General features: G+C 52.3%; 1 protein-coding gene across 2 annotated transcripts in view; it reads left to right on the top strand.

The window, feature by feature from the left end:
- Positions 1-24766, top strand: part of Loxl2 (lysyl oxidase like 2) — an 84978-nt gene extending 60212 nt beyond the window's left edge. For both annotated transcript variants that reach the window (XM_046447688.2, XM_046447689.2), the window contains exons 7-14: positions 3233-3384; positions 7701-7868; positions 10590-10752; positions 13184-13427; positions 18799-18914; positions 19621-19757; positions 22677-22788; positions 23391-24766. In XM_046447688.2, the coding sequence (XP_046303644.1) occupies positions 3233-3384; positions 7701-7868; positions 10590-10752; positions 13184-13427; positions 18799-18914; positions 19621-19757; positions 22677-22788; positions 23391-23470 (1172 nt within the window). In that variant the 3' untranslated portion in view covers positions 23471-24766. The remainder of the gene's footprint in view (positions 1-3232; positions 3385-7700; positions 7869-10589; positions 10753-13183; positions 13428-18798; positions 18915-19620; positions 19758-22676; positions 22789-23390) is intronic.
- Positions 24767-25367: the final 601 nt, after the last annotated feature.

Here is a 25367-nt window from a genome sequence, read left to right as displayed (position 1 = left end):
CATCAGTGTTATCATTGCCCTTCTACAGACGAGCACGGCTCAGGAAGGTGTGCCATGTCCTACGGATCCGTGGCTCCCTGGCCTCATCCTGAGACTGGATTCGGCCTGGGGCCAGTGGACCAGCTCATTGCCTCCTAAGCCAGAGCTGTAAAGGCTGCAGCAGTTTAGACGATGCTGAGGTTTTTATCAAGCTGTGTCAGGGAGCAGGACAGATCTGAAGTGCTACTTGACGTCGTCTTCTGAGGTGGGCAGAAAGGAGAAGGCACCCCAGGAGCAGGAGGCAGCTGGAGCATCCCAAGGGAAGACGGGGACCTAACCCAGAGAGGGAGCTCCTTTCTGACCTATGTTTCCCTCCTGTTCTCCTGAGAGGGCTTCAGAAGCTCAGCGAGAGCATGCTATGGGGCCACTGTCTGGTTTGAATCCTGGATCCCCCACTGGGTCAGTTACTTCATATTTGCTGCTCAGATTCCTCATTTTATGGGATCGCTGTAATGAAGAAATGATGTTTATAAGCAGTGTGTTTAGGATGGGATCCACCCAACTCATAGCGAGTGCTCAATAAAGATCAGCTGTCATCAAATCCCCATCACCATACTCAGAGTCTGCAGAAAGCCCCTGAGGCCCCTGGGGACCTAGACCCCAGGCTGCTGCCCCTTCCTGTGACCTATAAGTTGTGCTTGCTTCAAGGGCTCTGTTTAGCATCTGTACTGTGTCACACATGCCTTTGCACTCTTGAGCCTTTGGGTGCTTTTTTTTTTTTTTTTTTTTTTTTTTTTTTGAGAGAGGGAGGGAGGGAGAGAGAGAGAGAGAGAGAGAATTTTTTTTTTAATATTTATTTTTTAGTTATCGGCGGACACAACATCTTTGTTTGTATGTGGTGCTGAGGATCGAACCCGGGCCGCACGCATGCCAGGCGAGCGCGCTACCGCTTGAGCCACATTCCCAGCCCCTTTTTGGGTGCTTTCAACCATTGCCTCCCAAGTGTTTGTATAAATTTATAAAATTCCTGGGAATTGGAAACATCATTGCTTATGGATTTCCAGAGAAATGGAAACTTGGCTCTTACCTACTGTAGGAGTGGATCCCAGAAGGCAGTTTGTGGCCTCAGTATGCTTAGACACTGTCTATCTCCAGAACCCCCCAACAGGGTCAAGAGAACCTTCTGTGGGCTCTGAAGCACCTGTGGTTTTCTCTGTCTCTATTCTTGACCTCACAAGTCTTTGTGTAACTCCTGCCTTCCCCAGTACTGGATGCTCTTAGCTCTTCCCTCCTTGAATCTCCAACACCTAGCACAGAGGCTGATGAGTAACAGGTGCTCAGTGAAGTCAACAGCATCTGCAGAGATACTAGGGAGCATTTGCTATATGCCAAGCACTGGTTGGGAACACACAAAGGGAAAGCCAGGGGCCCTGCCCTTGTGGGTCCTCCAGCCCAGCGGGGAAGACAGACAGATGTTCAGTAAAGCAGTGTGCTCAGTGAGGGAATCCAAAGTAGACTAGGGTGATGTAGGGGTCAGAAAGGCTTCTCTAGGGAAGTGAAGGATGAGCAAGAGTCAGCTGGTGAGCCCTGGAAGGGAGAGCAGTCCAGGCAGAGGGAGCACTCAGCTCCGTGGAGGAACCACGAGACCCAGCTGAGAGGAGGACAGCAGGCAGAGATAGAGCACAAAAGTGAAGCCAGGTCACGCAGGACCTCGGAGGCCACTTGAGGACTGTGAATTCTGCCTGCTTCTCCCTCGGTGCATTAAGCCGCCAGCCAGGCATTTTCAGATGGGGAGTGACATGATCCAACGTGCATTTAAAGCTCTCCTGGGCTGTTCTGTGGCCAATAGGATGAAACAAGCCAGAAGGAAGAAGGCTCGCAGGCCACTGTGTCTTTGTACATGGGAGATGTTAGGGTCATATTGTGTCACAGTGATGGGAAAAAAAGGTATCCGGATTTTGAGGAGTGAGCAGAACATGATTGATGGGTTGTCAGGGATTCGGGAGGAGGAGGAGGAGGAGAAGGTCCAAGAGATGACCTTTTGGATTCCAGCAAAAACAGCTCGGTGGTTGGAGGTGCCATTTCCTGGAACAGGGAGGGCTGGCAGAGAAACAGGCGAGGGAAGATCTCAGGAGACTCTTCCCAGAGGTTTGCCCCAGTGGGGAGGAGAGTGCCAGGCCCAAGGGAGGCATGGGGTCATAGGAGAGGCCTGTAAAGATGGGAAGTTTGAGATAATATTAGAGCACTGAGGGACAGGACCCATGTGGGGGGATGGGGAGGATCAGGAGGGCAAAGAGATAGCAGCAGAGCAGGGTCCAAAAAGTGGGGGTCTGTGAACCCCAGAGCACGTGCCAAGAACTGCACCTGCTGCTGCCTGATGGCCTTGGCAGAGGGGCAGAGCCTCTGTGAGCAGAAGGGAACTGGAGAGTGGTCGCCCCGGAATTTCTCTCCCCAGCTGTGGAAGGCTCACTACTGTCATCCCAGTGCTACTAAGAGAAGGGTCCCCACATTGTCACCAAGGGGCACTTGCTAGATATGTCCCATCTGCCCCTCCAGTTCTACTCCCCACTGTTGCCCAGGGTGCCAGGTGCCCAAAGGCACAGCTGGGTTTGGTCAACACAGAGCACTGACAGGAACCAGAGGAGAGGAGAGCAGGGGATGTTTATTTCCCTATAGGGCTCCCATGGGTGCTGTCCCTCCACCAAGGGGACAGCTCTTATCAGGTGGCTTCTTCCTGTTACTCACAGGGGTACATCCAAGTTCCAATGTTATTAGCTCCTGAGTACCGGACCTTCCTTTGTGATTTCTGCACTCCATCCACACCTTCATTTTAAAGTTCCCTTTTTCTAATTCAGACACCCAATTTGCATGTACCATCTATTTCCTGCAAAGACCCTAATTGATTTAGCAGCAGTCAAGGCTTAGGATTCGTAAATGCCTGGAACGCTGAAGTGGGAAACTTAGATATCTTCTAGTCCAGCTCCTTTATCAATGTAAGAAACACTGTGATTTGGCCAAGATCACACCTCAGGTTAGTAAAGAATTTTCTTTGCTCCTATGGTGGAAGTCAATCCCAAGATAATTACAGTGTTCTTTCCAGGGAGAAGAGCTGGGGTCTCTGAGCTGACCACAGGCGGCAGTTAGGAGACTTTGGAGGATGGGAGAGACAGGTTTTCATTGTCCAGAGCTTTCTCACCAGTTCCAGAGGTTGCCTTCTGACACTCTCATGGCCCATGACCCTCTGCCTCACCAGGGATGGGACCCATCCACCTCAATGAGGTCCAGTGCACGGGGACGGAGAAGTCCATCATAGAGTGCAAACTCAACACGGAGACCCAGGGCTGCAGCCACGAGGAGGACGCTGGCGTGAGATGTAACATCCCTGTCATGGGCTTTCAGAAAAAGGTAGGAGACCGGATACCCAGAGGGGACTGTGCTACCAAGGCCCCAGAAAGGACAGACCAGGTGGTCTCACAGGGAAGGATTCTCCAGGGTGAATGAGGGTGCTCGGAGGTGAACTCAGAGAAGGTTCGGGCTCTGCTGCTATCACCATTAACGTCATTGTCACCTAGAATTTGTAAATGTGCCAAATGAGAAAGCATGCATAAGCACCACCTCCTTAGTGGCAGATGTCCGGTCATTCCCTGCAGGCCACACTCTGCTATGGGAGGGGACTGCAGTCTGATGGCAGTCAGTTCTCCCTGCAAGGCACTTAGTCTGTGGCACCCGTGACACTCTTCCACAGGCCCTTTCCAAGGTCCCCAAGAAACCCCATGGACCACAGGTCTGTAATTCACACAGGTGTGAGCACTGTCCAGACCATATTTGGTAACCAGAGGGAAAGAAAAGGGACTCGACATTGAAGCAGGGACACAATACCCCTCCCCGCCACTTCTTGAGGTACAGCCTGTAAAACCTGCACTGAGTCTCCTACCCCAGGTGACCTTGCCCACTGAGTAGCCACAAGATGATTCCTCCTTGCTTTGCACAGAGTCTGTCCAATCCTGTGAAAAGGCTCAGGGACTCCTACACACTGCTCCTTGCTATGCCTTGAGTTCAGTCACATGCTGTGCATCTGGCACAGGCTGGCACACTGGAATTGCTCCTTAGAGTTCAGCTTCACAATGAGAAGATGCAGATACACTGGGGTGCAGGATGGCTCCCCAGCCAGGCCCCTATCAGACAGCAATTCTCCACCTTGGCCCCAGCACACCAAAGGTGCTACTGAACCAGTCGGCCACGACACGTCTCCTGCAGTTCTCCCAGCGGGGCCTTAAATGCAGACACACAGCACTTGACCAAGCTGTGTGTAGTTCACCTGTAGAGAGCAGGAGTGTGCTGGGGTTTGGGGGAGGCCACCATCTGACCTGCCTAGTAGCACTCCCAGGGAGGCCTAATCGACTTACAAAAGGTGACGAGCCATGAGTCCTGGTGTGCTTGGCACTCTTCTGATAGTTGGATGGAGTGAAAGTGGAGTTTTCATGACAAAAGAAGTGCTAGTTCTTAACACCAGCCACTCTCACCTTTCCAGGGGCCTAGGGATCCCTGAGCTCCAGCCGAGGGTGTCCGGGGGCTTGTGCCTGCATCTGTGGGTTGTCTCCCAGAGGTCATTCCTGTGGAAGACATTCCTACCTAGGGGTGAATCTGTCAAGACTTCTGAGCTTTATCACTATAATAGTCAGCTGGGGCTGCTGTAACAGAAGACCACAGTCCCAGCGGCTGAAAAAACACAAATGTGTTCTCCCAGTCTGGTGGCTGGAAGTGCAAGTCAAGGCATCGGCAGGGTGGTTTCTTCTGAGGCCACTGTCCTGGGGAATGCAGATGGCACCTTCCACCAGTGTCCTCTGTGCATACACCTACCTCCCTGGTGTCTCTTCACCTTATAACGACACGAGTCCCTGTTACACCAATACCAAGACCCTCAAATAACTCTCAAACCACACATTGCCATTCTAATTAAGCCTTTATTGCTGGCCAGCGGTGGACACCTTTCTCTCTAAAGAATGAGATAGTCAGAGTGGCGTGTCCGCCTTCAGTTGCCCTCATATTTAAGACAAAAAAAAAATCACAAAAGGGATGTTTGGGGGTTTAGCCAATGTAAGCAAGAAAGTACAGAAGCTGGACTGGGCAGTTAACGGGACAATGCAATGGGTACATTGGTATTTCCCACAGGACTTTCCAGGTTGGCATAGCAGCAAGCCAGCAGAAAGGAAGTGGGTCAAAATGACCCTAGTTGAGTATAAGTTAGAGAATGGTTACTAACGTCTGGACAATCAATCTCTAACAAGATACATTGCCCAAGAAATATGGAAAGCAAAGAGAACAATTTTACATTGTGTAAGAATTTTATGTTCCCAAGTATGTTATAGTAGGTAACTATTATTGGGTCCAGAGGTGGGGCTTTCCCACGAGAGAAGCATTTCTTACATGATATGGAGTCTCAGGGTAAAATGGAGTCTGTTTGGTCATTGCCCATAAAGCCTGGCCCATAGCACCCCCACGATCTGATGTGACCTTCATTACCTCCTTAAAGAACCCATCTCCAAATACAGTCACATGGTGGGGGGAATGTCAACGGCTTCAATGTAAGATTTAGGAGGGGACACAATTCAGTGCCTAACAATCACCCATAGCTGATTCCTTAATTAATCTCAAGTCTTTAGTTTCTACCTGGGAAAGGAGAGAGTGGAGAGATGACTCCCAGGTCCCTTCCCTCCAGTGCCATTCAGTAGGGAATGGGCCTCTGCAGGAGTGGCTGGGAAGGGCTGCTTACTTGGGACCAGTGGTCTTGTTCTTCCAGCCACAGCACAGTCTCCATGTCCCCCCTGCAGGGAGAGAAGAGCCACTGTGGAGGCCCTGGGTGAGCTGACAGGTGGGCTTCCCTGGCAAGCGGATCCACCTGGGCGGTGCCCTTCTCCACCCGTGGCTCCCCCCAGCTGTGGGCCTGGCCCCGGTGTGTGGGAGTTGGGATGTCACCACTTCCTTACATGTTAACATCTGGCTTGTGTTTCCTCACCTCTCGCCCCACCACCTCCCAAAATAGGTGTGGGACTGGCTGGGCATAACCATCAAAACCCAGTGCAGCCTGTGGGGTGCTGTGTTCTCTCCTGCACTTCCTGCCTTCCTTTAACCCCCTGTAGGATTAAACACCAGAACCAAAGGAGCAGGAAAGGTAGTGCCTGGCAGTTGAGAGACTTTGAGGAGGCTTGGCCTTCCTGGCCACCCCACTGGATGGTGGTGGACAGGTGCAGACCCGGGGTTCCTGGCTGTCCCTGAGGCCTCCTGAGTGCCACTGCCACTGGTGAGGTCAGCTCACCTTCAGCCAGCAAGCCCAGAAGTCACCAGGATGCTGGCATGTGAGGTGGGGCCCTGGGAATGGTCAGCAGGGTTCAATGCCGGGTTAACACCAAGGCCAGCGCTCTTGTGTCTGCCAGTCTTCTAAAGAAAGGAGAAGAACCCCTCCCATCACCCCGGTGTGTAAACCACCTGGATCCTTCCAGAGCAGTCAAACCTGCTCCATGTCAAATGTAGCTTCAGGTCTGGTCATTTTTGGAAGGGCTTTGGGAAGTGCCTTTGGTGACCACATGATTTTGTTGCCCCAGAATCAACGTGGAAGCCATGTTCTTTGGCCAGAGCCCCTGAAATTGTATAGGTTTTAGAGTCCAGGGTGGGATGGGCAGCCAACTTAGGGGAGGGCCAGGCCAGCAGCAGTGGACAAGGGGGGAGACCCTCTGGCACCTCCCAAACTCAGTCCAAGATGCAGTAGTCTTCTCCCGGAGGGTTGGCTAGGAGCACATCACCCTGTGGAAGCAGGAAAAGTGAACAGGTTCTTCAGACACCTTGTCCTCGCCTCTTAACTGACCTTGAGGTGACAAAGGGAAGCCAGCTTTTATGCAGCAATGGCAGGGAAGGGAGCCATCTGCTCCAGATGCAGTCAGGAAGGCAGGACACAGTCTGGAAAGAACTAAAAAACAGTAACCCAGTGGAAAGTCGTTTGGCTTTGTATCCTCCCCCTGGGCTGCCATTCCAGAAACATGAGAGCTAAGCTTGGTCTACTGGAGGCTCCACCCCCATGCCCTTCACCTCCCCACCATGCTGGCCGCGAGGGGTGGAGGTGGGAGCCTGGAACCAGGCTCAGAGGAAAGGAAGGCACCCCCAGACCCCAGTACAGGCTCCTAAAGTTCAGGCCCTGGTTTTGCAGAGGGTTTGTCCTAAAGGAAGGGATGGGGTTAGACCTCTAAAAGTCTGCCTGAGATGTCCCATCTAAGCACTGTGCCTGTCACATATTATGTACTCAGTACCTCTTGGGTGAATGACTGGATCTGGAAAAACCCAGACTGCACACACACCATGCATTTCATCTTTTGGAGGTGCTGGAATTACCAGCACAGTTCTGTGTGCAGGGCCCAGGACGCTGGGTGGGGACCTCACTGTAAAGCTGTGTTGGGCACAATGCCTCCTGTGGCATTGTGCCACAGGAAGGTCTTGAGGATGCTGCTATTGGGTGGGATGGGGGTGTTTGTTTTGCAGGGCTGACGGTCAAACCCAGGGCCTTGCACATGCCAGGCAAGTGCTCCACCACTGAGCTACACCCCAAGCCCAGCCAGAGGACACTGCCAAATCCCAGCATGGCCCAGGCAGGACCCCCTGGCTTTGGGAAGCTGGGGTTATGGGGAAGCTCCCTTCTGTCCTGGTGACCATGCCTTCCTTGCTGTCCACAGCTGCGCCTCAGTGGGGGCCGCAATCCCTATGAGGGCCGAGTGGAGGTGCTGACAGAGAGAAACGGGTCCCTCGTGTGGGGGACAGTGTGTGGCGAGAACTGGGGCATCGTGGAGGCCATGGTGGTCTGCCGGCAGCTGGGCCTGGGGTTCGCCAGCAATGCCTTCCAGGTGAGAAGACTGGGCTCAGGCCCTGCCCACCCTCCACCCAGCCTCACCTTCCCCATCGTCCACCAGCACCCCTCTTCCCAGAACCTTCCTAGCCACGAGGCAGGTAGAGCCAAGCACCGCACCTGCAGGCAGGAGGCCTCGTTCAGGCCACAACTCTGTCCCCTGCCCCTCTGAGCCTGGGCAGGTGCCTCCCTCCCTCTGGCATGTTTCCAGCTGTAGAAGAGGGACTTGGCTCTGTTGAAGCCACTCTGTTTCTACACTGGATTGTCCCTGGGCTGAGGGCTGAGCCTTGGGTGATTTGCCTTCTGTAGAGGGAAGCTATTCAGTCCTTGGGTCCTGGAGACCACTGGGGGCAAGGCTAACACCCCGAACACCTTACCATCCCTTGGAAGCTCCCTCTGGCTAGAGTGTTTCCCGGCTCTCCACACCTCATACATCCTCCCCAGAGACCTAGTACACCTCCAAACAGTGTCCAGAGCCCTGTCTTATCAGCTGTCCCTTCTTCCCAGGCCCCTTCTGCAAAGACAGGTTGGCTTGGCTGGGCCACTGAGCCCTGGCCTGGTGTTCCCACTGTCCTACCCTGTCAGAAGGAGCGCAGGACCAAGATGCTATGGGTCTGCTCCCAGCTCCATCCCACCAGCAGCTGCAGGACTGCCTGGGGGCAAAGCAGCCACCCTCTGTGCCTGTTGTCCTCCCGGTGACATGGAAAGAAGAATCCCAAGCCCTCAGTATCCTGGTGCTAAAAACTCTCATTAGGCAGGAAAGTGCTTTGAGACCCATCTTACTCAGCTCCTGGTCCCAAGCTGCCCTGCTTGGGGCCTAAGGAAGGCATTTCACAGGAAGGGAGGGGAGAGCAGGCAGGGAAGGGCCCAGGTTGCTCCCAGGGAGTTGCTGAGCCCTGAACAGGGGCTTCCTGAGGCTCCTTGTTTCAGCCTCCAGGAGGGACAGGCCAGTGACACATCCTCAGAGCTCAGCTTCCCAGGGCAACCTAGTGTTTCTGCTAACACTGTTTATGACCAGCTGGGCTCACTCTGATTCTCCAGGGAGAGCGGAAAAACAGCCACATTTCAACAGAGCCCTGTCCAGCTGTTTTTGTTCTCTGTCAGCTCAGGCCTGAGACACTTGGGCCTCAGCAGGGGTCACCGAATGGGCCTAGACCTAACATCAGTCCCAAACCTGCCACCAAGGAAAGCCCCATCTCTTCTTGAAACCCATTTTTTCATCTGGAGGATAAGGAGGGTATTGATCAGGTTCTTTAGAGGAATACAACCAGGAGGGTGTGTGAATGTACAGTGATCCCATCCTTCAGTAGCTGTGGGGGATGGGTCCCAGCACCCTTCCCGGATACGAAGCCCAAGGATGATCTAGCCCCTTATGTAAAATGGCATAGTATCTGCACATAATCTACACCCATCCTCCCATTTACTGTAAATAATCTCTAGGTTATTTATAATACCCAATGCAATGTGAATGCTATGTAAATAGTTTTATATTGTATCATTTAGGGAATAATAGCAAGAAAAAACTGTTCATACTCAGTACACACACAATCAAAAAGAATTTTTTTCTATATGTGGTGGGTTGAATCTATGTACACAGAACCCATGGATACGGAGGGTTAAGACTACATATATGCAAGGATGGGGGATTTTGAGATTTTTAATTCGCTGCAAGTCCAAATTCTCCAGGGCAGGCTGACAGGCTGTAGACTCAGGGAAGAGTTGATGAAGCTCAAGTCCAAAAGCATTCTGTAGGCAGAATTCCCTGTTCTTGGAGGGATCTCAGTCATTTTTTTCTCTTAAGGCCTTCAATTGATGGGATGAGGCCCATCCACATTATGGAGGGTACTCTGCTTCTCAAGTCAACTGATTGAAATATTAGTCTTATCTAAAAACTATGTCACAGAAAACATCTAGAATAGTGTTTGACCAAATGTCCAGGTACTGTGGCTTGTACATTGACACATACAATTAATCCTAGAGATCTCAGGAACACAGGGACCTAGATCCTCATCCCAGCTCTACACCTGACTTTACTCCCCCCAATTTCTCACTTTTCTCCACTGGAAACTTCTCTGAAGTGGGAGAGTATAACCTAACAGTGTTTTGGAGCCCCATAGATGGAAGGGGCCCAATAAATCTCAGTTTCACAAACCTGGCGGCTGGATCCTCGGCCTCTATGCAGAATTGCTCTATTAAGTGCTTTCCCAGAATGAAATTCAGAAGTTAGACTTCATAGACTTCTAAATAATGACTGACATATACAAATGGTTTCTTCTCTCCTGCAATTCTGATCGATTGGTCAGGTCTTCCTGGAGCCCTGTGTTGAGGAGGATTCTGAGATCCCATTCAGGCTTAAAGGAGAGTGCTTCTATTGATTGGCAATGTCTGTCATGGCTCAGGACAGGGAGAGGACAGATGACTTGGAGGTGCCAGCCATTCCTGACCTGCAACACTGAGCAGCCATTTGATCTCAAACTCAGCTCCACTTTCCCAAGGGGGAGTACGGAAGATTCCCAGTGGTAGGGTCCGGAAACTTGGATTCTCACTCATTCTGCCACCAACTAAGTGCGTGGCTGGGGTGAGTCCTTGCCCCTCAGCCATCTCCATCTGAAAAATGGGATCATAAAACCATGGGATTTTTGTGAGGCTGTCAGTTGACAGAATATGAGAGAGTGACGATTCAAGGTGACATACTAGCCATTCCTTTTGATTCATTCAGGAGACCTGGTATTGGCACGGGAATGTCTACACCAACAAAGTGGTCATGAGCGGAGTGAAGTGTTCGGGAACGGAGCTGTCCCTGGCTCACTGCCGCCAGGATGAGGACGTGGTCTGCCCCCAGGGTGGGGTACAGTCTGGGGCCGGAGTCGCCTGCTCAGAAAGTAAGAGCTCCCAGGGGCCGCCTCCCCCCTTGCCACCCCAGGGGAGGAGGAAGGCAGAAGGAACTTGGTTAAGTGAGAAGAGCTGGGGGAGAGAGATGCGCCATTAACAGGGTGGTGGGTAGGCAGGTAGGGTGTGGCTGGGGGAGGTCTCTGCTTCCTGGTGCTCTGGCCTGAGCTGCAGTCCCAGGACCTTGCTGGTGATGCAGGGGAGACAAAAGCATGCGGCAGTCTTAGGAGCCTGGGAGCCCCAGGCTCAAGTCACAGTGACTATTTCAGTGAGCAAGGGCAATTATGGGACCAAGGGCTCCTTTTTCATGCCGGTTAAATGAGGAAGATGACCTGTTTCTTGGAGGCTAGGAAAGCAGGTGGGGCCATGAGGGCATAGCACAAGGACACATGCATCCACTTCCCTGCCCCCACCTGCTCTGTACATTGTTTCCTGTTTGGACCCTGGAGGCAACTTAGTCGCCTATTACACCCTGGGAGTCCTAGAGGTGGGACATTTCAGGGGAAGCCCCATGGCCCCCTCACGGAGGCTTCTTCCATGCAGGGAGGTCCAGCAGGGCAGCCTGGTCGGTGGTTGTCCTCCCCAACCCAAACCTGGCTCCCCCCGTGTGACCTGGAGAGCCCCGCTGAGCCATCTGTGTTGCAAAGCCAGGAAACTGACCAGGGAACTGACAAGGCAGCAGACCCTGCCTTGTTAGCTGACACTGGCTGATCGCACCGCCAGGATGCACACCTGCAATTGTCTCTAGAAACTGGAGATCAACTGCGACGTCGCGTATGTTCAACTGCTTAGTGAACACCATGCACTGTCCTTTAACCATCTCTGAGGACAAGGGGTGTTTAGGCAGCCTTTTTACTGCTGTGACCAAAAGACCCGATGAGAAAAATTCTAGAGGAGGAGAAGTTTGTTTGGCACGCAGGGTTTCAGAGCTCTCATTCCATAGCCAGCTGGCTCCATTCCCTGGGGCTTGAGGCAAGACAAACAACTTGGTGGAAGAACCTGGTAGAGGAAAGAGCTCAGGCCAGAGCACCCAGAAGCAGAGACCCCTCCAGCCGCACCCTCCCTGCCTAGTCACCACCCAGTTAATTCCTATCAGGGGATTAATGCACTGATTAGATTGAAACTCCCATAGCCCAACTGTTTCACCTCTAAGCCTTCTTGCATTGTCTCACACGTGAGCTTTTGGGAGTCACCTCATATCTAAACCGTAACAAGGAATCCGAGTACACCGAGCTCAGTCAGCACACCCCAGCTCCTGTAATCAGGACTCACAGCCCTGATGCAAGCTCCTCTGAGCAGCTCACCAGTTTTCACATCCAGTCAGAGAGGAGAGATGGGGAGGTCACCACCCTACTAGCCCCAGAAGAGCAGAGAAGCTCCACCCCTGCTAGGGGCTTTCTCTTTATTCACCAATTGATTTATATTTGCAATGTTCTATTCTCCCAAAAAGGAAATTAATATAAACCTAAATAAAATTCAAGATAGCATACCATGAAAACAGGTGGAAGGAAGGTCTGTTCCGCAAAAATGGAGCCTGGAGAGAGGTTAATTAAAAATGTCTGCACCACAGAGTTCTATGTACTTACTATGGGTAGGTCATTAATATCACAGTGAGCTTCCTACCAGCCAAAGGAAAGAGGGAAACCTCCTCATTAATTCAACTTATAGTGCCCATGAGGCGGAAGCAAATTTCTGAGTCAAGAGAAGTCCACTAGTCTGGATTCTGACATCAAAGGGAATTTCTCTGTATGGGGATTGAGAGTTGAGAGATGAATAATACCTTAACATCCTCATAGCAGAAATGAGTTGTAGGGGGCCATTGCTAAGAGTGACCCCCAGCAGAGGCTGAACTCATTACTCTGAGTGTTTCTCCAAGGGGGTGGGGACAGTAGCCATGTGGTCCAGGAACATAGCTCTCAGCTGGTTTGGCTAAATGCATGTTAGAGTAGTTGGGGAAAGAAATTTCCAAACCACCAATGTACATATCTAAAAATATGTAAGATAGGTAAGGTTGCGAATTAAATATTATGTAGCCACGAAACAAATGTCATAATGGATAGTTATCAACAGTTAAAGTGTATTTTAAGGGTACAGTATTAGCAGACTATAAATCTACATCATGCCCAGAAGAATCAGACCAAGGGGTGGGCAGTGTTCTCTCTTCCCCATCATTAAAGTAACATAAGGAACCCTCCTGTGCCCACCGCCCACATCAACACCTGCCCACGTGCCCTGATAAGCCAAGAGGTGTCAAAAAGGACGCTCAGCAAAGGGAAAGAGTAACTGGGGGTCATGTTCAATAAGGAGGGTAACATTGAGCCCTTGAGCTGGTTCCAGGAGGTGGCAGTGGCAGGGACCAGAAGGGACCAGAAGTGAAACCCTGGGTAGGGGTTCCTCACCTTTGACCACTGTGTGCGCCCCCAGCCGCCCCTGACTTGGTCCTCAATGCCGAGATGGTCCAGCAGACCGCCTACCTGGAGGACCGGCCCATGTTCATGCTGCAGTGCGCCATGGAGGAGAACTGCCTCTCGGCCTCGGCCGCCCAGACCAACCCCACCACGGGCTACCGGCGCCTGCTGCGCTTCTCCTCCCAGATCCACAACAACGGCCAGTCCGACTTCCGCCCCAAGAATGGCCGCCACGCGTGGATCTGGCATGACTGCCACAGGTGGGCCCTCCCTCCCATCATCACCCACCTGCCCCAGTCTGCTGCGTCCTGCAGGACCCAGAATGGCCAGGGTCACTAGGGGAAGTGTCCACCAGGCTGGCCCTCCGTGTTCTCAGAAGCTGTTCTCCACTCCCAGTCCCTGCCCCTGAGCCTAGCCCCTGCTGCCTGTGCCCAGCTCTTCTAGCACTGGGCCACACGCGCTTGAGTGCCACCCCCTCCATGGGCCTTCCGTGGATGGTTTTCACGTGCATACACACAGTGTGAACTATGCACAGAACTTCAGGGTTCTGCACTTGCTGGAGGCCAAGTTCATGTGGAAGTGTATTGCATGCACTGGTATCTGCTCTAAATATCTTGAGATGGTGGGCGTGGAAAGAGAATGGGGCCCAGGGTCAGGAGAGCTGCTCCCCAGCTGCTGCAGGATGCCAGACTGCCTGGGGCACATCACCTGGGTCTCCGGGTCCTTTCCAGATTGCCAGTCTGTTGATATGATCCCAGTGCTATGAATCCTGGGCCAGAACCAAAGAACATATGAAATTCTAAAGCCAGCCCTAGCTGGGGCCTACCACAGCCACCTGACTCGCCCTCCTTCCTCGGTTTCTTTTTTTCCTTTTCTTTTGTTCCTTGACTCTTAATCTAATCAAGACCCACGGTCCCTGCTTGGTCACACTGTGTGCTCAGACCTGACTGGGCAGGTTAGGAAGACAGAAGTCAGCACAGTTGGAAGAGAAGGGAGGGGGGCCTCTGTTAGTCATAGAGCAGGAATTGCCCCGGGAGTCTCCAGATTTCCTCTGGTGATTCCCCCTTTCTATGCTCAGGTATAAAACAAAGCCTTTGCAGAGATCCCTGCCTCTCAAAGTGAGGCCCCTCCGCCAGTGTCTCAGCCACCACCTGAGAGCCTGAACACCAGGGTGCATTGCAGACCATGAATGCGAACCTGAGTTTTATCAGGACTCCCAGGTGACTGCACCTCAGAGCCTGGGAAGCCCTGGTCTGGATGACCTGCGGGCTTCCTTCTGCTCTGCAATGCTGCCATCACAGGCAGAAGTGCTCACGTGTGTTGGCTCTTCTAAGTGCCAGGCCATTGGATCCGTGTTTTCCTAGGTAAGGCATGGAGCCTCAGTGTCATGGAACTTTCCCAAGATAACAGGGAGTTGCTGAGCAGGGTCCCTGCCAGGGCCTTCTGTCTCCAGAGCACAGATTCTTCACCTCAGCTGCGTCTTCTTCAGAAACTTATCTTTAACTTCAGGAGTGTGGCCTAATCCCACTCAAGTCAGTGTGGTGATAGAGTTGTTTGACCTATTTCAAAAGAAAGGACTATGGTGGCATTTGGGGGCGTGATTTTCCTTTACAATGATTGTCTTAATGTCCTTCAAGAGTCCTAATGAGCTGAAGAATTTCTGATCTTTATATAGAAGCGTGTCAGTCTTCTTCAAAGTGCAAGTCAAATAGAATTCAAGTCATGGTGATATTGGTACCTGGTTTCCTTCAGATAGTACGTGGCCAGCCGGGGGCCAGTGGGGCTGTCGCTGCCCATGGGTCTGTAAGTGGAAGGTAATTGCATCCCAGCCCTGCATATGGCGGCCCACCCAAAGATTACAGGGTAGGACTCTCCAAGTGCCATATGGAATCAGTCTCTCCTCTAGGAATAGTCACATGGTGACATCATGGAAGTGTTCTGATCTGGAGCCCGAGGGAACCCTGACTTTGTGGTCTGTTTTATTTCTTTGCTTACAGATGTTCCCATCAACCGTTTGGGAGGGAGGGGTAGGAAGAACATGCAGCTAGGCTTATGCCCTGCAGACCTCCCCCTCCTCAGCCTTGACTGAGAAACTATGTCCATAAGATCCCAGGACCATGAGAGGGGACTCCCAACCTCCAGAGTCCCTGGCAACTTCTCCAGACTCTTCGGGTGGGCCTTCCAGCAGGGTGCCTGGCCTAAGCCTCGGTTGGGTCCCCTTGGGGGGCTGATGAAAGCTGGCCCTGCCGCAACTTAAAAAAAAAAAAAATTCTGGAAGATTTAGCGTCCCATTTCAGCAGATTCACAGAGACGTCAAGTCCATATGTGGAGCCAAGCGGGAGAACCTTGGCTCAAATTAATGTGAACAAGGAAACACATGCCATTCCCAATGTAACTGATGCTACAGTGAGGAACAGAGCCATGTTCTTGGAAAGCTCTAAGCTGAAACCCAAGGACTGAGGCCTTTGGAAGATTCTTCACCAGCGGGACGTAGGGGAAAATGCCCTCAGTTTTGTTCTCTCTCCAGTGCACCGTCCCTTGGCTGATGACCTTGATGTGGACCCTCTGCTGGATATTCTTTGTTTCTTCTTTTTTTTTTTCTTTCTTTGTTCCAGGGATTGAATCCAGGGGCAGTTAGCCACCGACCCACATCTCTAGTCCATTTTTTTATTTTTTGAGACAGAGTCTCGCTAAGTTGCTGAGGCCCCTCTGCTGTCTGCTGTGCCCCAGGAAGTGGGCCACACCTGCTCAACTGGCATATCGTGTCACAGTTTTGACAGGGACCAGACAGAACTGGGCGCCAGTGCTTAACAATGTCCACAGCAGGGCAGCTGCTGTGTCCCAAGGGAAGCCTCGGGGAGGAGGTGGCTGGGAGCTAGAGGAGCAGGGGAGTGGGCCCCACATGGCCACAGCCCCCACATCAGGGATGGCACTGCTGCAGAAAGGAGTCCTCTGTCGTGTGGGCCATGCTGCCGGGTGTGGAGCAGACCCTCGGAGGCTCCAAGCCCCCGGATGTGATGGGGCCTCTGAGCCAGTGAGACACCCTCAGCACATCCATGGGCTTTGTTCCTCCCAAGTGGCTGCCCAGCAGCTGAGGACAGCAGGGTGGAACCCCCTGAAGGGCCCCAGCTTTTGTGGAAGCCCCCCCTGGAACTGGAAGACACCCAGTGTCTCTGAATTACAGATAGGAGCGTTGCCCAACCACGGCAGAACTCTACCAAACGGTCGATTGGGAGGCTCCGGGGACACTTGGCTGGGGTGGCGTAGACGGGTAGCACAAACACCTCTGCCGAGTGTGCAGAGCCCCTGGTTGAGAGTTTTCCTGGGGCCACCAGTGACTGAGGATAGCAAAAAATGCCCCTGACCGCCTGTCTTTCTCTAAACCAGCTTTCTCTGTCTGTCACCCACTTTGACCCCTCCCCCCAGGGGCACCAGGTCCCAGGACAGCAGCTCTGGAGTCCCACCGTGAGGGCCATCCTTCCTTTCTTTCACTAGGACCTCCATCAGGCAGGAGGCTGCTCTGTCTTCTCTTAGTGTTCTGGAACTTCTTCCCAGGTCTACCTTCCCTGCCTCCGCCCCAGGGGTCAGGCCCCTCCTCGACTCCCAGCCTGGGAAGAGAAAGCCTGGCGCATGGCCTCCTGCTCCCAGGGCCCCCATCTGTATTGGGCAGCGATGAGGGGAGGCAAGGAGGGGTCTCCCGGCTCTACCTGGGGCCTGTTGGGAGGGAAACGTGCCCCTGGGTTTGAGGGGATGCCACGTACACCTCCGAGGTAAAGGAGAGACGTTCAGGTCAGAAGCTGGTGAAAACTGAGGAGCCGTAAAACCAGCTGCTTCCCTCCCCAGCAGGGGAAAAAGTGAACCTAGAGAGGACTTAAATCAGGTCTTCAGGAAGCAGGAGCGCGGGAGGAGGCCGGCCTCACAACAGCCCGTCTGTGGGCTCCGTCTGAATTCTGTTTAGACAACGGAACATAAACTACTCCTCTTCAGTCTTTCCAGCCGGTCTGCATGGTCACATAAGCCCCTCTCTGAAAGAGGCAGACATTTTTGGGCCATGAGTCAGACCTCATGTCTCATTGGGCTCCTTCAGGAAGCCAAAAGAGGCTCTTTGAAAGTCATCACTTGGACTGCCACAAAATGCTCCTTGTGAGTGTTCTCCGAGGGCCCCCGGCTCCACCTCACCCAGAAACATGAGTGACCTGGGGGAAGCCCGACTTAGCAACTCCTGGCGTTATTTTTAGCACAGCAAACACAGGAGGAAGGAAAGAGAGCCTCTAATTTCCTCAGAAAGCCCCACTTTCCGTCCCCCTCTTCCCTCTGCCCCCCATTGCCCCTGTACAGCAAAGGGAGCTCGAGGCCACTATGTATGGCATGGGGCGTGGGGGCCGCCAAAGGCCTGAGAGTAATACCAACTCTAGGTAGTATTAAATGCCACCACCACAGCTGCTGATGGCAGTGATAATGAGACAGCTGACAGGTACTGAGCACCCGCCCTGTTGCCAGTCTCTCATGAGGCCTTTCTGTCGTTTACCTATGTGCTCCTCACACTGCCCTGCAAGGGCCTGATGTTATGATTCCTCTTTCCCAAAGAGGAAACTGGGGTCTACCGTAAACAAAAGCAGGTCTGTCTGCCCCCAGACTCGCCCCTTCTTCTTCACTGTTCCAAGTATCCCTGTAATGGTGGACACACGCACGTTGGGATAGCGGCAGACACTCCCAGGCAACACGCGTGGCAGGTTGGGATGGTGCTAAAGCCAGCCCAGTGCCTTCAGCCCTGGTCCTGGGCACTGAGGGATTCCAGAATGCTCCACATAGCAGCCATGTTTGCCTTGTTTATTCTGAGCCAAACGTGACACTTTCCTAGACTCTGCATCTGTTTTCAATTCCTCCCAGTGAAGAGATGGACTGCTGTGGACAGGCAGCTGGGGAGCTAGAGCCTGTCTGCACAGGCGCCCTTCCACCCGCTCCCTTCCAGAACCCCGGATGCGCCTTCCCAGGCATAGCCCATGTCTCTCCCTGAGAATGACTCACTTCTCCTTCCCAGAGGGCCTCCCTGGCTCTCTTCCTTCCCCTTCTTGCTTCATTTGCTCAGTACAAGCGGCACAGACACCGTCATTCAGTTCCCAGGGTCTGGAGATGAAGTGCATGAATGTCCCCAGAATGCGTGCATGTCCTACTCTGGCCACACACGGTTTCTTAATGCCTCTTCTTTCCCACTCCCCCACTTACTGACCGCACCTCCCCCTTCTCATCCTCTCTCCCTCCCTACCACCTTAAAAATGTTTTTAAAAGAGACTGGAATATGATTTTTTAATCAAGTCTAGAGAAAGGGTACAAAGCAAATGGGGAGGGCCTCCTGAGGGCTCAGGAGGGGGCCCCCGCTGATTAAAAATAATAGAGGTCTGCGAGGCTCGGCGAGGGGGGAGGCTGGCTGACTCTGGAGCCTGGACGCTCTCTGAGAAGCACCATGGTCACCACCTTCCTTACCTTTTCCCTTGCCCTTCCTGCTTCTCCCCTGGCCACCCAGTGACCATACTGCTTAAGATTCCCTCAGGCCAATGGCCAGCTGAGCCACTGCTCGCAGGTGACAGTGGCTAGAGACACCTCCCCTCCCGTCCTCTCTCCGGCCCCCAGGCACTACCACAGCATGGAAGTGTTCACCCACTATGACCTGCTGAACCTCAATGGCACCAAGGTGGCAGAGGGCCACAAGGCCAGCTTCTGCTTGGAGGACACAGAATGTGAAGGAGGTAGGCTTGTGGGGGGGGACCATGGGGACTTCATAAGGGCTCCAGTGCTTCCACCCCTGTGCCAGCTTCCACCCCTGTGTCCCCTGGCCACTGCTGACTCTCCACATGACCTTTCTTCATGCGAGGCCTTTGCTAGGCGTGAGGTAGAAGGCAAAACCTGGTTCTAAAGGCACCTCTTCCCCCAGAGTTGTGCGGGCAGGCACTGTTAGGGCCCATGGCCTGCCAGTCAGGTACAGACCCTTGGCTGACTCACATGGGCCTCCTGCTGCTTGCCAGAAACCTTTCTTCCCAGGTGTCCCAAGGCCCAGGGCCCCTCCCCCACCAGACTATGATCCTTCACGTCCAAGTTCACAAGAGTTGCCCACCCTCTCTCACTTGCTTCCCCAGGCAGGGCATGGTCACCTAATGGTCACCACACCTGCACTGTGATGACCTGGTGGTGCACCCACTACCCTGACACCAGGGGTCCTTTGAAGACAGATATGTGCATTCTCACTATACCCACTGCCTAGGCAGCTGGGGGAGCTAGAGCCTGTCTGCACAAGCAGACAGGTGCCAGGCACAGCAGCTGCATAAATGTGTGTGTGATTAGTCCCTTATTCATTGAAGCAAAGGTGGGAGCTCGAGGGCTGGAAGAGAGATGAGGCAGGGGGTCGTGGGTACATGGTAACAGCCCCCCCCCCACATACACCATCCCTGCCTGTAGACATTCAGAAGAATTACGAATGCGCCAACTTTGGTGAGCAAGGCATCACCATGGGCTGCTGGGACATGTACCGCCATGACATTGACTGCCAGTGGATCGACATCACCGACGTGCCCCCTGGAGACTACCTGTTTCAGGTGAGGTGAGGGCCCTCCTCATGGGAGGAAGGGAGGCAGCCTCAGAATGCAATTCACTCAGCCCCTGGCACATGCAAATCCAAATGCATTTGCAAGCTGTTTTAGTCCTTGAGCCAGGACCGGGTTCCATGGACTCTTAACAACCACACCCTTGGCTTCTTTTTGAACTTCTCTCCCCTCCATCCTGATTTATCCCAGTGCCCCCCACCCTACTGTGCTGAGGCTGAAAGCAATATGAGCTCACGTGCCGCAGTCCGGCTGCAGCAAAATAACCGGGGGGTGACGAGCAACTTGTGTAGATTGATACAGCAGGAGTGGGAGCCGTTTATTGTAGGACAGGAGGGGTATATATACATTCCACACAGCTTATCTTAATTAACATAAACTAGATACAGCAGTCAACCAATAAGGAATCTCCACACTTAATGGCTCGCTGGCGTTACTTCACAAACCACTCCCTCTGGCAAAATGCCAGGCACCATCCAGACTCTAACACTCACGTGCACGTGTGTTTGTCTCTTTCCTGGGTCATAAAAGAGGCTCTGCTGAGGGGCTGTTCTCCATGCAAAGAAATCCATCTATAATGGTAGAATGTCAAGCTGGGATAGCCTGGCCAATGACTGTACTGTGGGGACTCCCTAGGGCTTCCACCCTTGGGGAGGGCCAGCCTGGAAGAGTAGCCAGGGAGCCTTGGCCTCCCAGCTTCTGACACGGTGGTATGCTTCACCAGGGCCCACTTGGCAGGGGAGACAAAGGACACTGGACCCCACTGACTCCCCTTCTGGCACATGGCCATGCTCCTGTCTGCAGAAGCTTCATTTCAACACATTTCCACCCATCTCGCTTCCCAGTGTGCCCCCATTGGGTGGCAAAGCGGGTGTCCTTGGAGGCTTTCCCAAGGAGGTGCTCAGCTGGCTGAGTCCCCACCCCATATGCTTCCCTGAAGAACCTGCATCTGCAGAGAAGTGACCACAGGGCTTTGAGAGATCTCCTTGGCAGCCTCAGATGCTGGAAATCAGATGGCCAAGTACTTTTCTACCCATGATCCCAGAACCACAGACCTGGAGAGGCCCAGCCAAATTGCAGAGTGCTCTTTATTTTTAAAAAGGGAATATCTGTGGCTCTGTGCATGTACACAGTGCCCGGTAGCCCATGTTGGCAGTCTGCTTTGTCTTTGCCAGTGAATGGGTATCATCCTGTATTCTGAAAAATGCCATTGATTCAACAACTATGATTTATTGAAGACTTATGATGGGCCAGGCAGCCTGTCTCATTGAATCTCCCAGTGAAGGAGCCTTAGAATTATCCACATTTTACAGCCAGGCAAACTCTTGTTACTTCAACTCCATATTATGTGTTCTTGACCCCTAAATGATACAGTTAGCAAACAAAATCAGGGCATGTTAATGCCTCTGATGAAAGAAATATTTCCCTTGTTATAAACACAGAATCTTAGATGTCTGCAAGCCTGGCCATTTCTGGATACAGTGCCACCTGTGGGCACCAGGATCTGCTGCAGGGACAGGACAGGGCACTGGGAGAGAAGGAATGTGTGCTCCAAGCAGGGACCAGTGCCCAAAGACTGAGGCAGGACTGAAAGGGCCACTAGGTTTCTTGTGCTCTTTGCTCTGTCCTCTTTCTTATCACTTCAAAGATTCACAGAAATTTGGGAAATTAAAGTCCTTCTGGCAAATGCTCATGAGATTTAGAACCCCAGATAGAGAGTGGGGTGGCATTGTGGAGCCCTTGGATTTCAGCCTCATCTTCATCCCCAAGTGGATCTTATGGGCCCTAACAGCCCAGTGGGAATCCTTGATGCATCCTGTTGCCCTCATGGCCACACTTCAGGGACACTTGGTGGGCAAGGGACTGCTTGAACCTCAGTGTGAGAGATAGTGATTGCCCTATGTCACATGGGTGGGGCAAGGGGACAACCAGGGTGGTTGGGTAGAAAAGAGACCAAAGAAAATTTAGGCCACCCCAGAGTGAGGCATTTACCACAGTGGGACATGGCCTCTGGCAGGTCTGGCCAGCCAGGCCAGACACAGGTCCTCAGAGTGACTGCCTCCAGCCAGGACACAGGAGGGGCCAGGTGGGCCTCCATTTCCTAAAGCATCTCTGAGGGAGGACCCAGGCAATCTGCTAAAGGGCCCTCTGGGACCTCACACCTAGAATATTCCTTAATAAGGATACTCCCCCCACCCTGCTCCCCAGGAGGTGGGAAACACAGCCCTTCCATTGTGTTCAGCCCTTGAGGGAAGCCCTGTCACTTATGTCCCCTTCATACAGCTTTTGTCTCCTCATCTTGGCCTCCAGTTTCATTTTCCTTTCTTTTGGTTGCTCACCCAGAATCTCTCTGTCCCTCCCAGACCCCTCAGAATGATGGTCCTTCCTATTGCTGCTGCTTCTAGCTGTGTCCACTCAGCCAGGGTAACAGGAAGGAAGCAGGCGGGTGGGGTAGAAGGTATAGCAGAGGGGGTCCAGAGTCCACCAACAGTCCCAAGCCAGATCTGGGCCAGCAGAGCAAGGAAAGACTTCAGGACCACCTAAGTCCAGCCCCAGTGCCCAGAGAGGGGGATGGGTGTGTCCTGTCCCCAGCACCCCTCTTCCCGTGTTCCACACCACACAGTCCTTCTCTCCACTCCCCCTTGGCAACCTGCTTCCTCCTCCTGCAGAAGGCCCAGCCGCTTTCCTAGGAGGAAAGTGACCCTTGCTGAAGGTGTGTTTTTTTTATACCAAGAAAGAGGGACACAAGGTCCCACTCCTCCAGGCCAGTCTCACCCCCAGCTGCTCCTCGGCACCTGCCACACTCCCCTCTGAAAGCTCTGAAAGCTGGGCTGGCCTTGGCAGAGCCCAGGCCTGAGGTGGAAGACGGCCTGGGAAGGAGGGAGCAACTTCCTGTGGCATGATCTCCCCCAGGTTGTCATTAACCCCAACTATGAGGTCCCAGAATCTGACTTCTCCAACAACATCATGAAGTGCAGGAGCCGCTACGATGGCCACCGCATCTGGATGTACAACTGCCACATAGGTAAGGCCCCTGGGCTGCTCCCACCTCTCCTCAGGCTCCAGCCCACCCTCCAAGAAATGGGCAAGAGCAGAGGCAGCTTCCTCATCTGGGCAAAGAGCTTGGGGAACTGGGCCAGCACCGCATTCCCGGACTCAGGCCTGGGCTGAGACTTAGTTTTCACAGCCAGCCCTGGCCACAGAGAGAGGGTGGGACAGAAACAGCCGGCCCAGCAAGAACAGACCCCAGAGCCATTTAAGGGCTGGAGTGGAGGCCACCGACTTTATGCATCTGACCTCAAAAATGTGGGTGTCAACAATTTGTGGGCTCTGTATATCAGGTTTTCTTCTGTCAAGAATTACTTCTAGTCTCTAGTGGAGGCTTTTCCCTTGGATTATACGACCTGGGGAACAAAAAGAAAAGCAGAGTTTTCTCCTCTGCAGGAAAGTGATGGACCTCACTCTTGGTGACAGTAAAGATTAGACCACATTTATTCACACATACACTTGAGTTTAACAGGGTCCCTATATATCTGGTCCTGCTCCTGATGGGTGCTCAGAGGTGGCCTCAGTTCAGGCCCTCGGGGCTGAGCATCTAATTTGCCAAACTCTCTCCCCGATTCCCAGGTGGTTCCTTCAGTGATGAGACGGAACAAAAGTTTGAACAGTTCAGTGGACTCTTAAATAACCAGCTCTCGACGCAGTAGAGAAGGCTCCTGGTCACCTCCCGTGTTCAGGTCACAGCACATCTTCCCTGGGAGGACTAATCACCACAGCCTGCCCCGTGCAGACCCAGCTCAGGAGGAGGGAGCTCCCTCATTCACCAGGTGCTGCTGCCTGACCTCTGTGGCTTCGGAAGGCCTTGGGGGCTGGGACTTGTCCGAAGGGCTATGGGAGCAGTTCTGAGATCCAGCCTTACCCAGGACCCTGGGTGGTAACGCAGGCTGTCATCAGCTTGACCCACCCAAGCTGTGGTCCACCCTGAGTCTGGCACCACCAGACTCTGCACAGATCATATAGGACTGTTTTCTTCTCCAGTTACACGTGGGCAAATGTGAGCTTCTCAGCCCAGAGGTGGTCAGGCTAAATCCCATTGCTCCTTCTCTTAGGTCATTTCCAGCTAACTTGAATATCTAGACCTGTCTTCCAACTAAGCCAACTGCCTCTAGTCAATTTTAGTCACACTTATTAAGTACAGTAGTCCCCCTTATCCACAGGGCACATGCTCCAAAACCCCCAGTGGATGCCTGAAACCACGTACAGTACTGAACCCTATATATATTGTTTTTTCCTATATATACATATCTATGACAAAGTTTTATTTAGGCACAGTTAAAAGATTAGCAACAATAGTTAATAATAAAATAAAACAATTATAGCAATATGCTGTAATAAAAATTATGTGAATATGGTTTCTTTCTCAAAATACCTTATTGTACTTTCACCTTTTCACTTAAAGAAAGCACTTTATGGCTTCTTTTTGGCATATCCAAATCACCAGCATCATTACTTTTGTGACTTGAAGCCATTATTAAATAAAATCAAGGTTACTTGAACATAAACACTGTGGTATTTGTACAGTGGATCTGATAACTGAGATAGTTACTAACAAGTGGGTAGTGTATACAGTGTGGATACACTGGACAAATGCGCCTCCCAGGCTAGACAGAGCAAGATAGTGCAAGAGCTCATCATGTTACTCAGAAAAAGCATTCAATTTAACTTATGAATTGTTTACATCTGAAATTTTACATTTATATTTTCGGACCACAGTTGACTATAGGTAACAAACCACAGAAAGAGAAGCCTTAGATAAAGGAGGACTACTATATAGATGCCACGTGTTTTCTAAGTGAACTCAGAGTTGGTGCTTTCCCCCCTGCTCCCTCTTTCTTTCAAGGTACCATTATTATATGTTCACAATCTTTGAAACACAAAGTAACTTAGGGGCATTCAACATCAGGCATCTGAGCCTTTGAAAATATAGCTCAAAAGAAAAACCAGCCACTTGTGTGAGTCATCTTTCTATCGCTTCAATTCAATTGATCCCATTGTGTTATAACCTGGGTTTGGGTGATGAGAACACTCACCAAACCCATGTCTTATCACACTTATACCTACTTGCATTGTGGACTGAGACGACGTGCACCCAGATTTCGTCTAAACCAGTGTGCGCAGGCCCTGAGCTTCCTGTGTTCTGTTGCTGAAAAGGAGCTTTATAGTTTCACAGTTTCACACCATGCAGAGATGGCTCCCATGTCCCCCACAGTCCAATGTGGGATAACAATTGCTGCCCTCTGAGCAGTCCAGGGAGATCACAAAAATCTAGCCATGACCTTTCCTGAACTGCTTTTTGCTGACATTTGCCAGGGACATAGTTGTTGTGGGACGACTAGATTTAAAAAGTCACAGGCAGCTTCCCAAAGCTGGTAGAGAGCATGTGCATCAGCAGAGCAGGCGCCTGAGCCCTTTCCTGTGGCAGTGGGGTGAATAACACAGCCACAGTTAGGGGGCTCCCAAATGTAAAGGGTGTGCTAGGGCCCAGCAAATCAGGTCCACAGTGACACCAAAGCTTCAGGCAAGGACCCTACAGCACCAACTCTC

Source organism: Marmota monax, unplaced genomic scaffold (assembly GCF_021218885.2).
Source record: "Marmota monax isolate L192 unplaced genomic scaffold, Marmota_monax_Labrador192_F-V1.1 WCK01_AAM20220418_F8-fsc00040, whole genome shotgun sequence".
NCBI classification, from domain to species: domain Eukaryota; kingdom Metazoa; phylum Chordata; class Mammalia; order Rodentia; family Sciuridae; genus Marmota; species Marmota monax.
The sequence above is the reverse complement of the archived record's forward strand: the minus strand, read 5'-3'. Positions and strand labels throughout refer to the sequence as shown.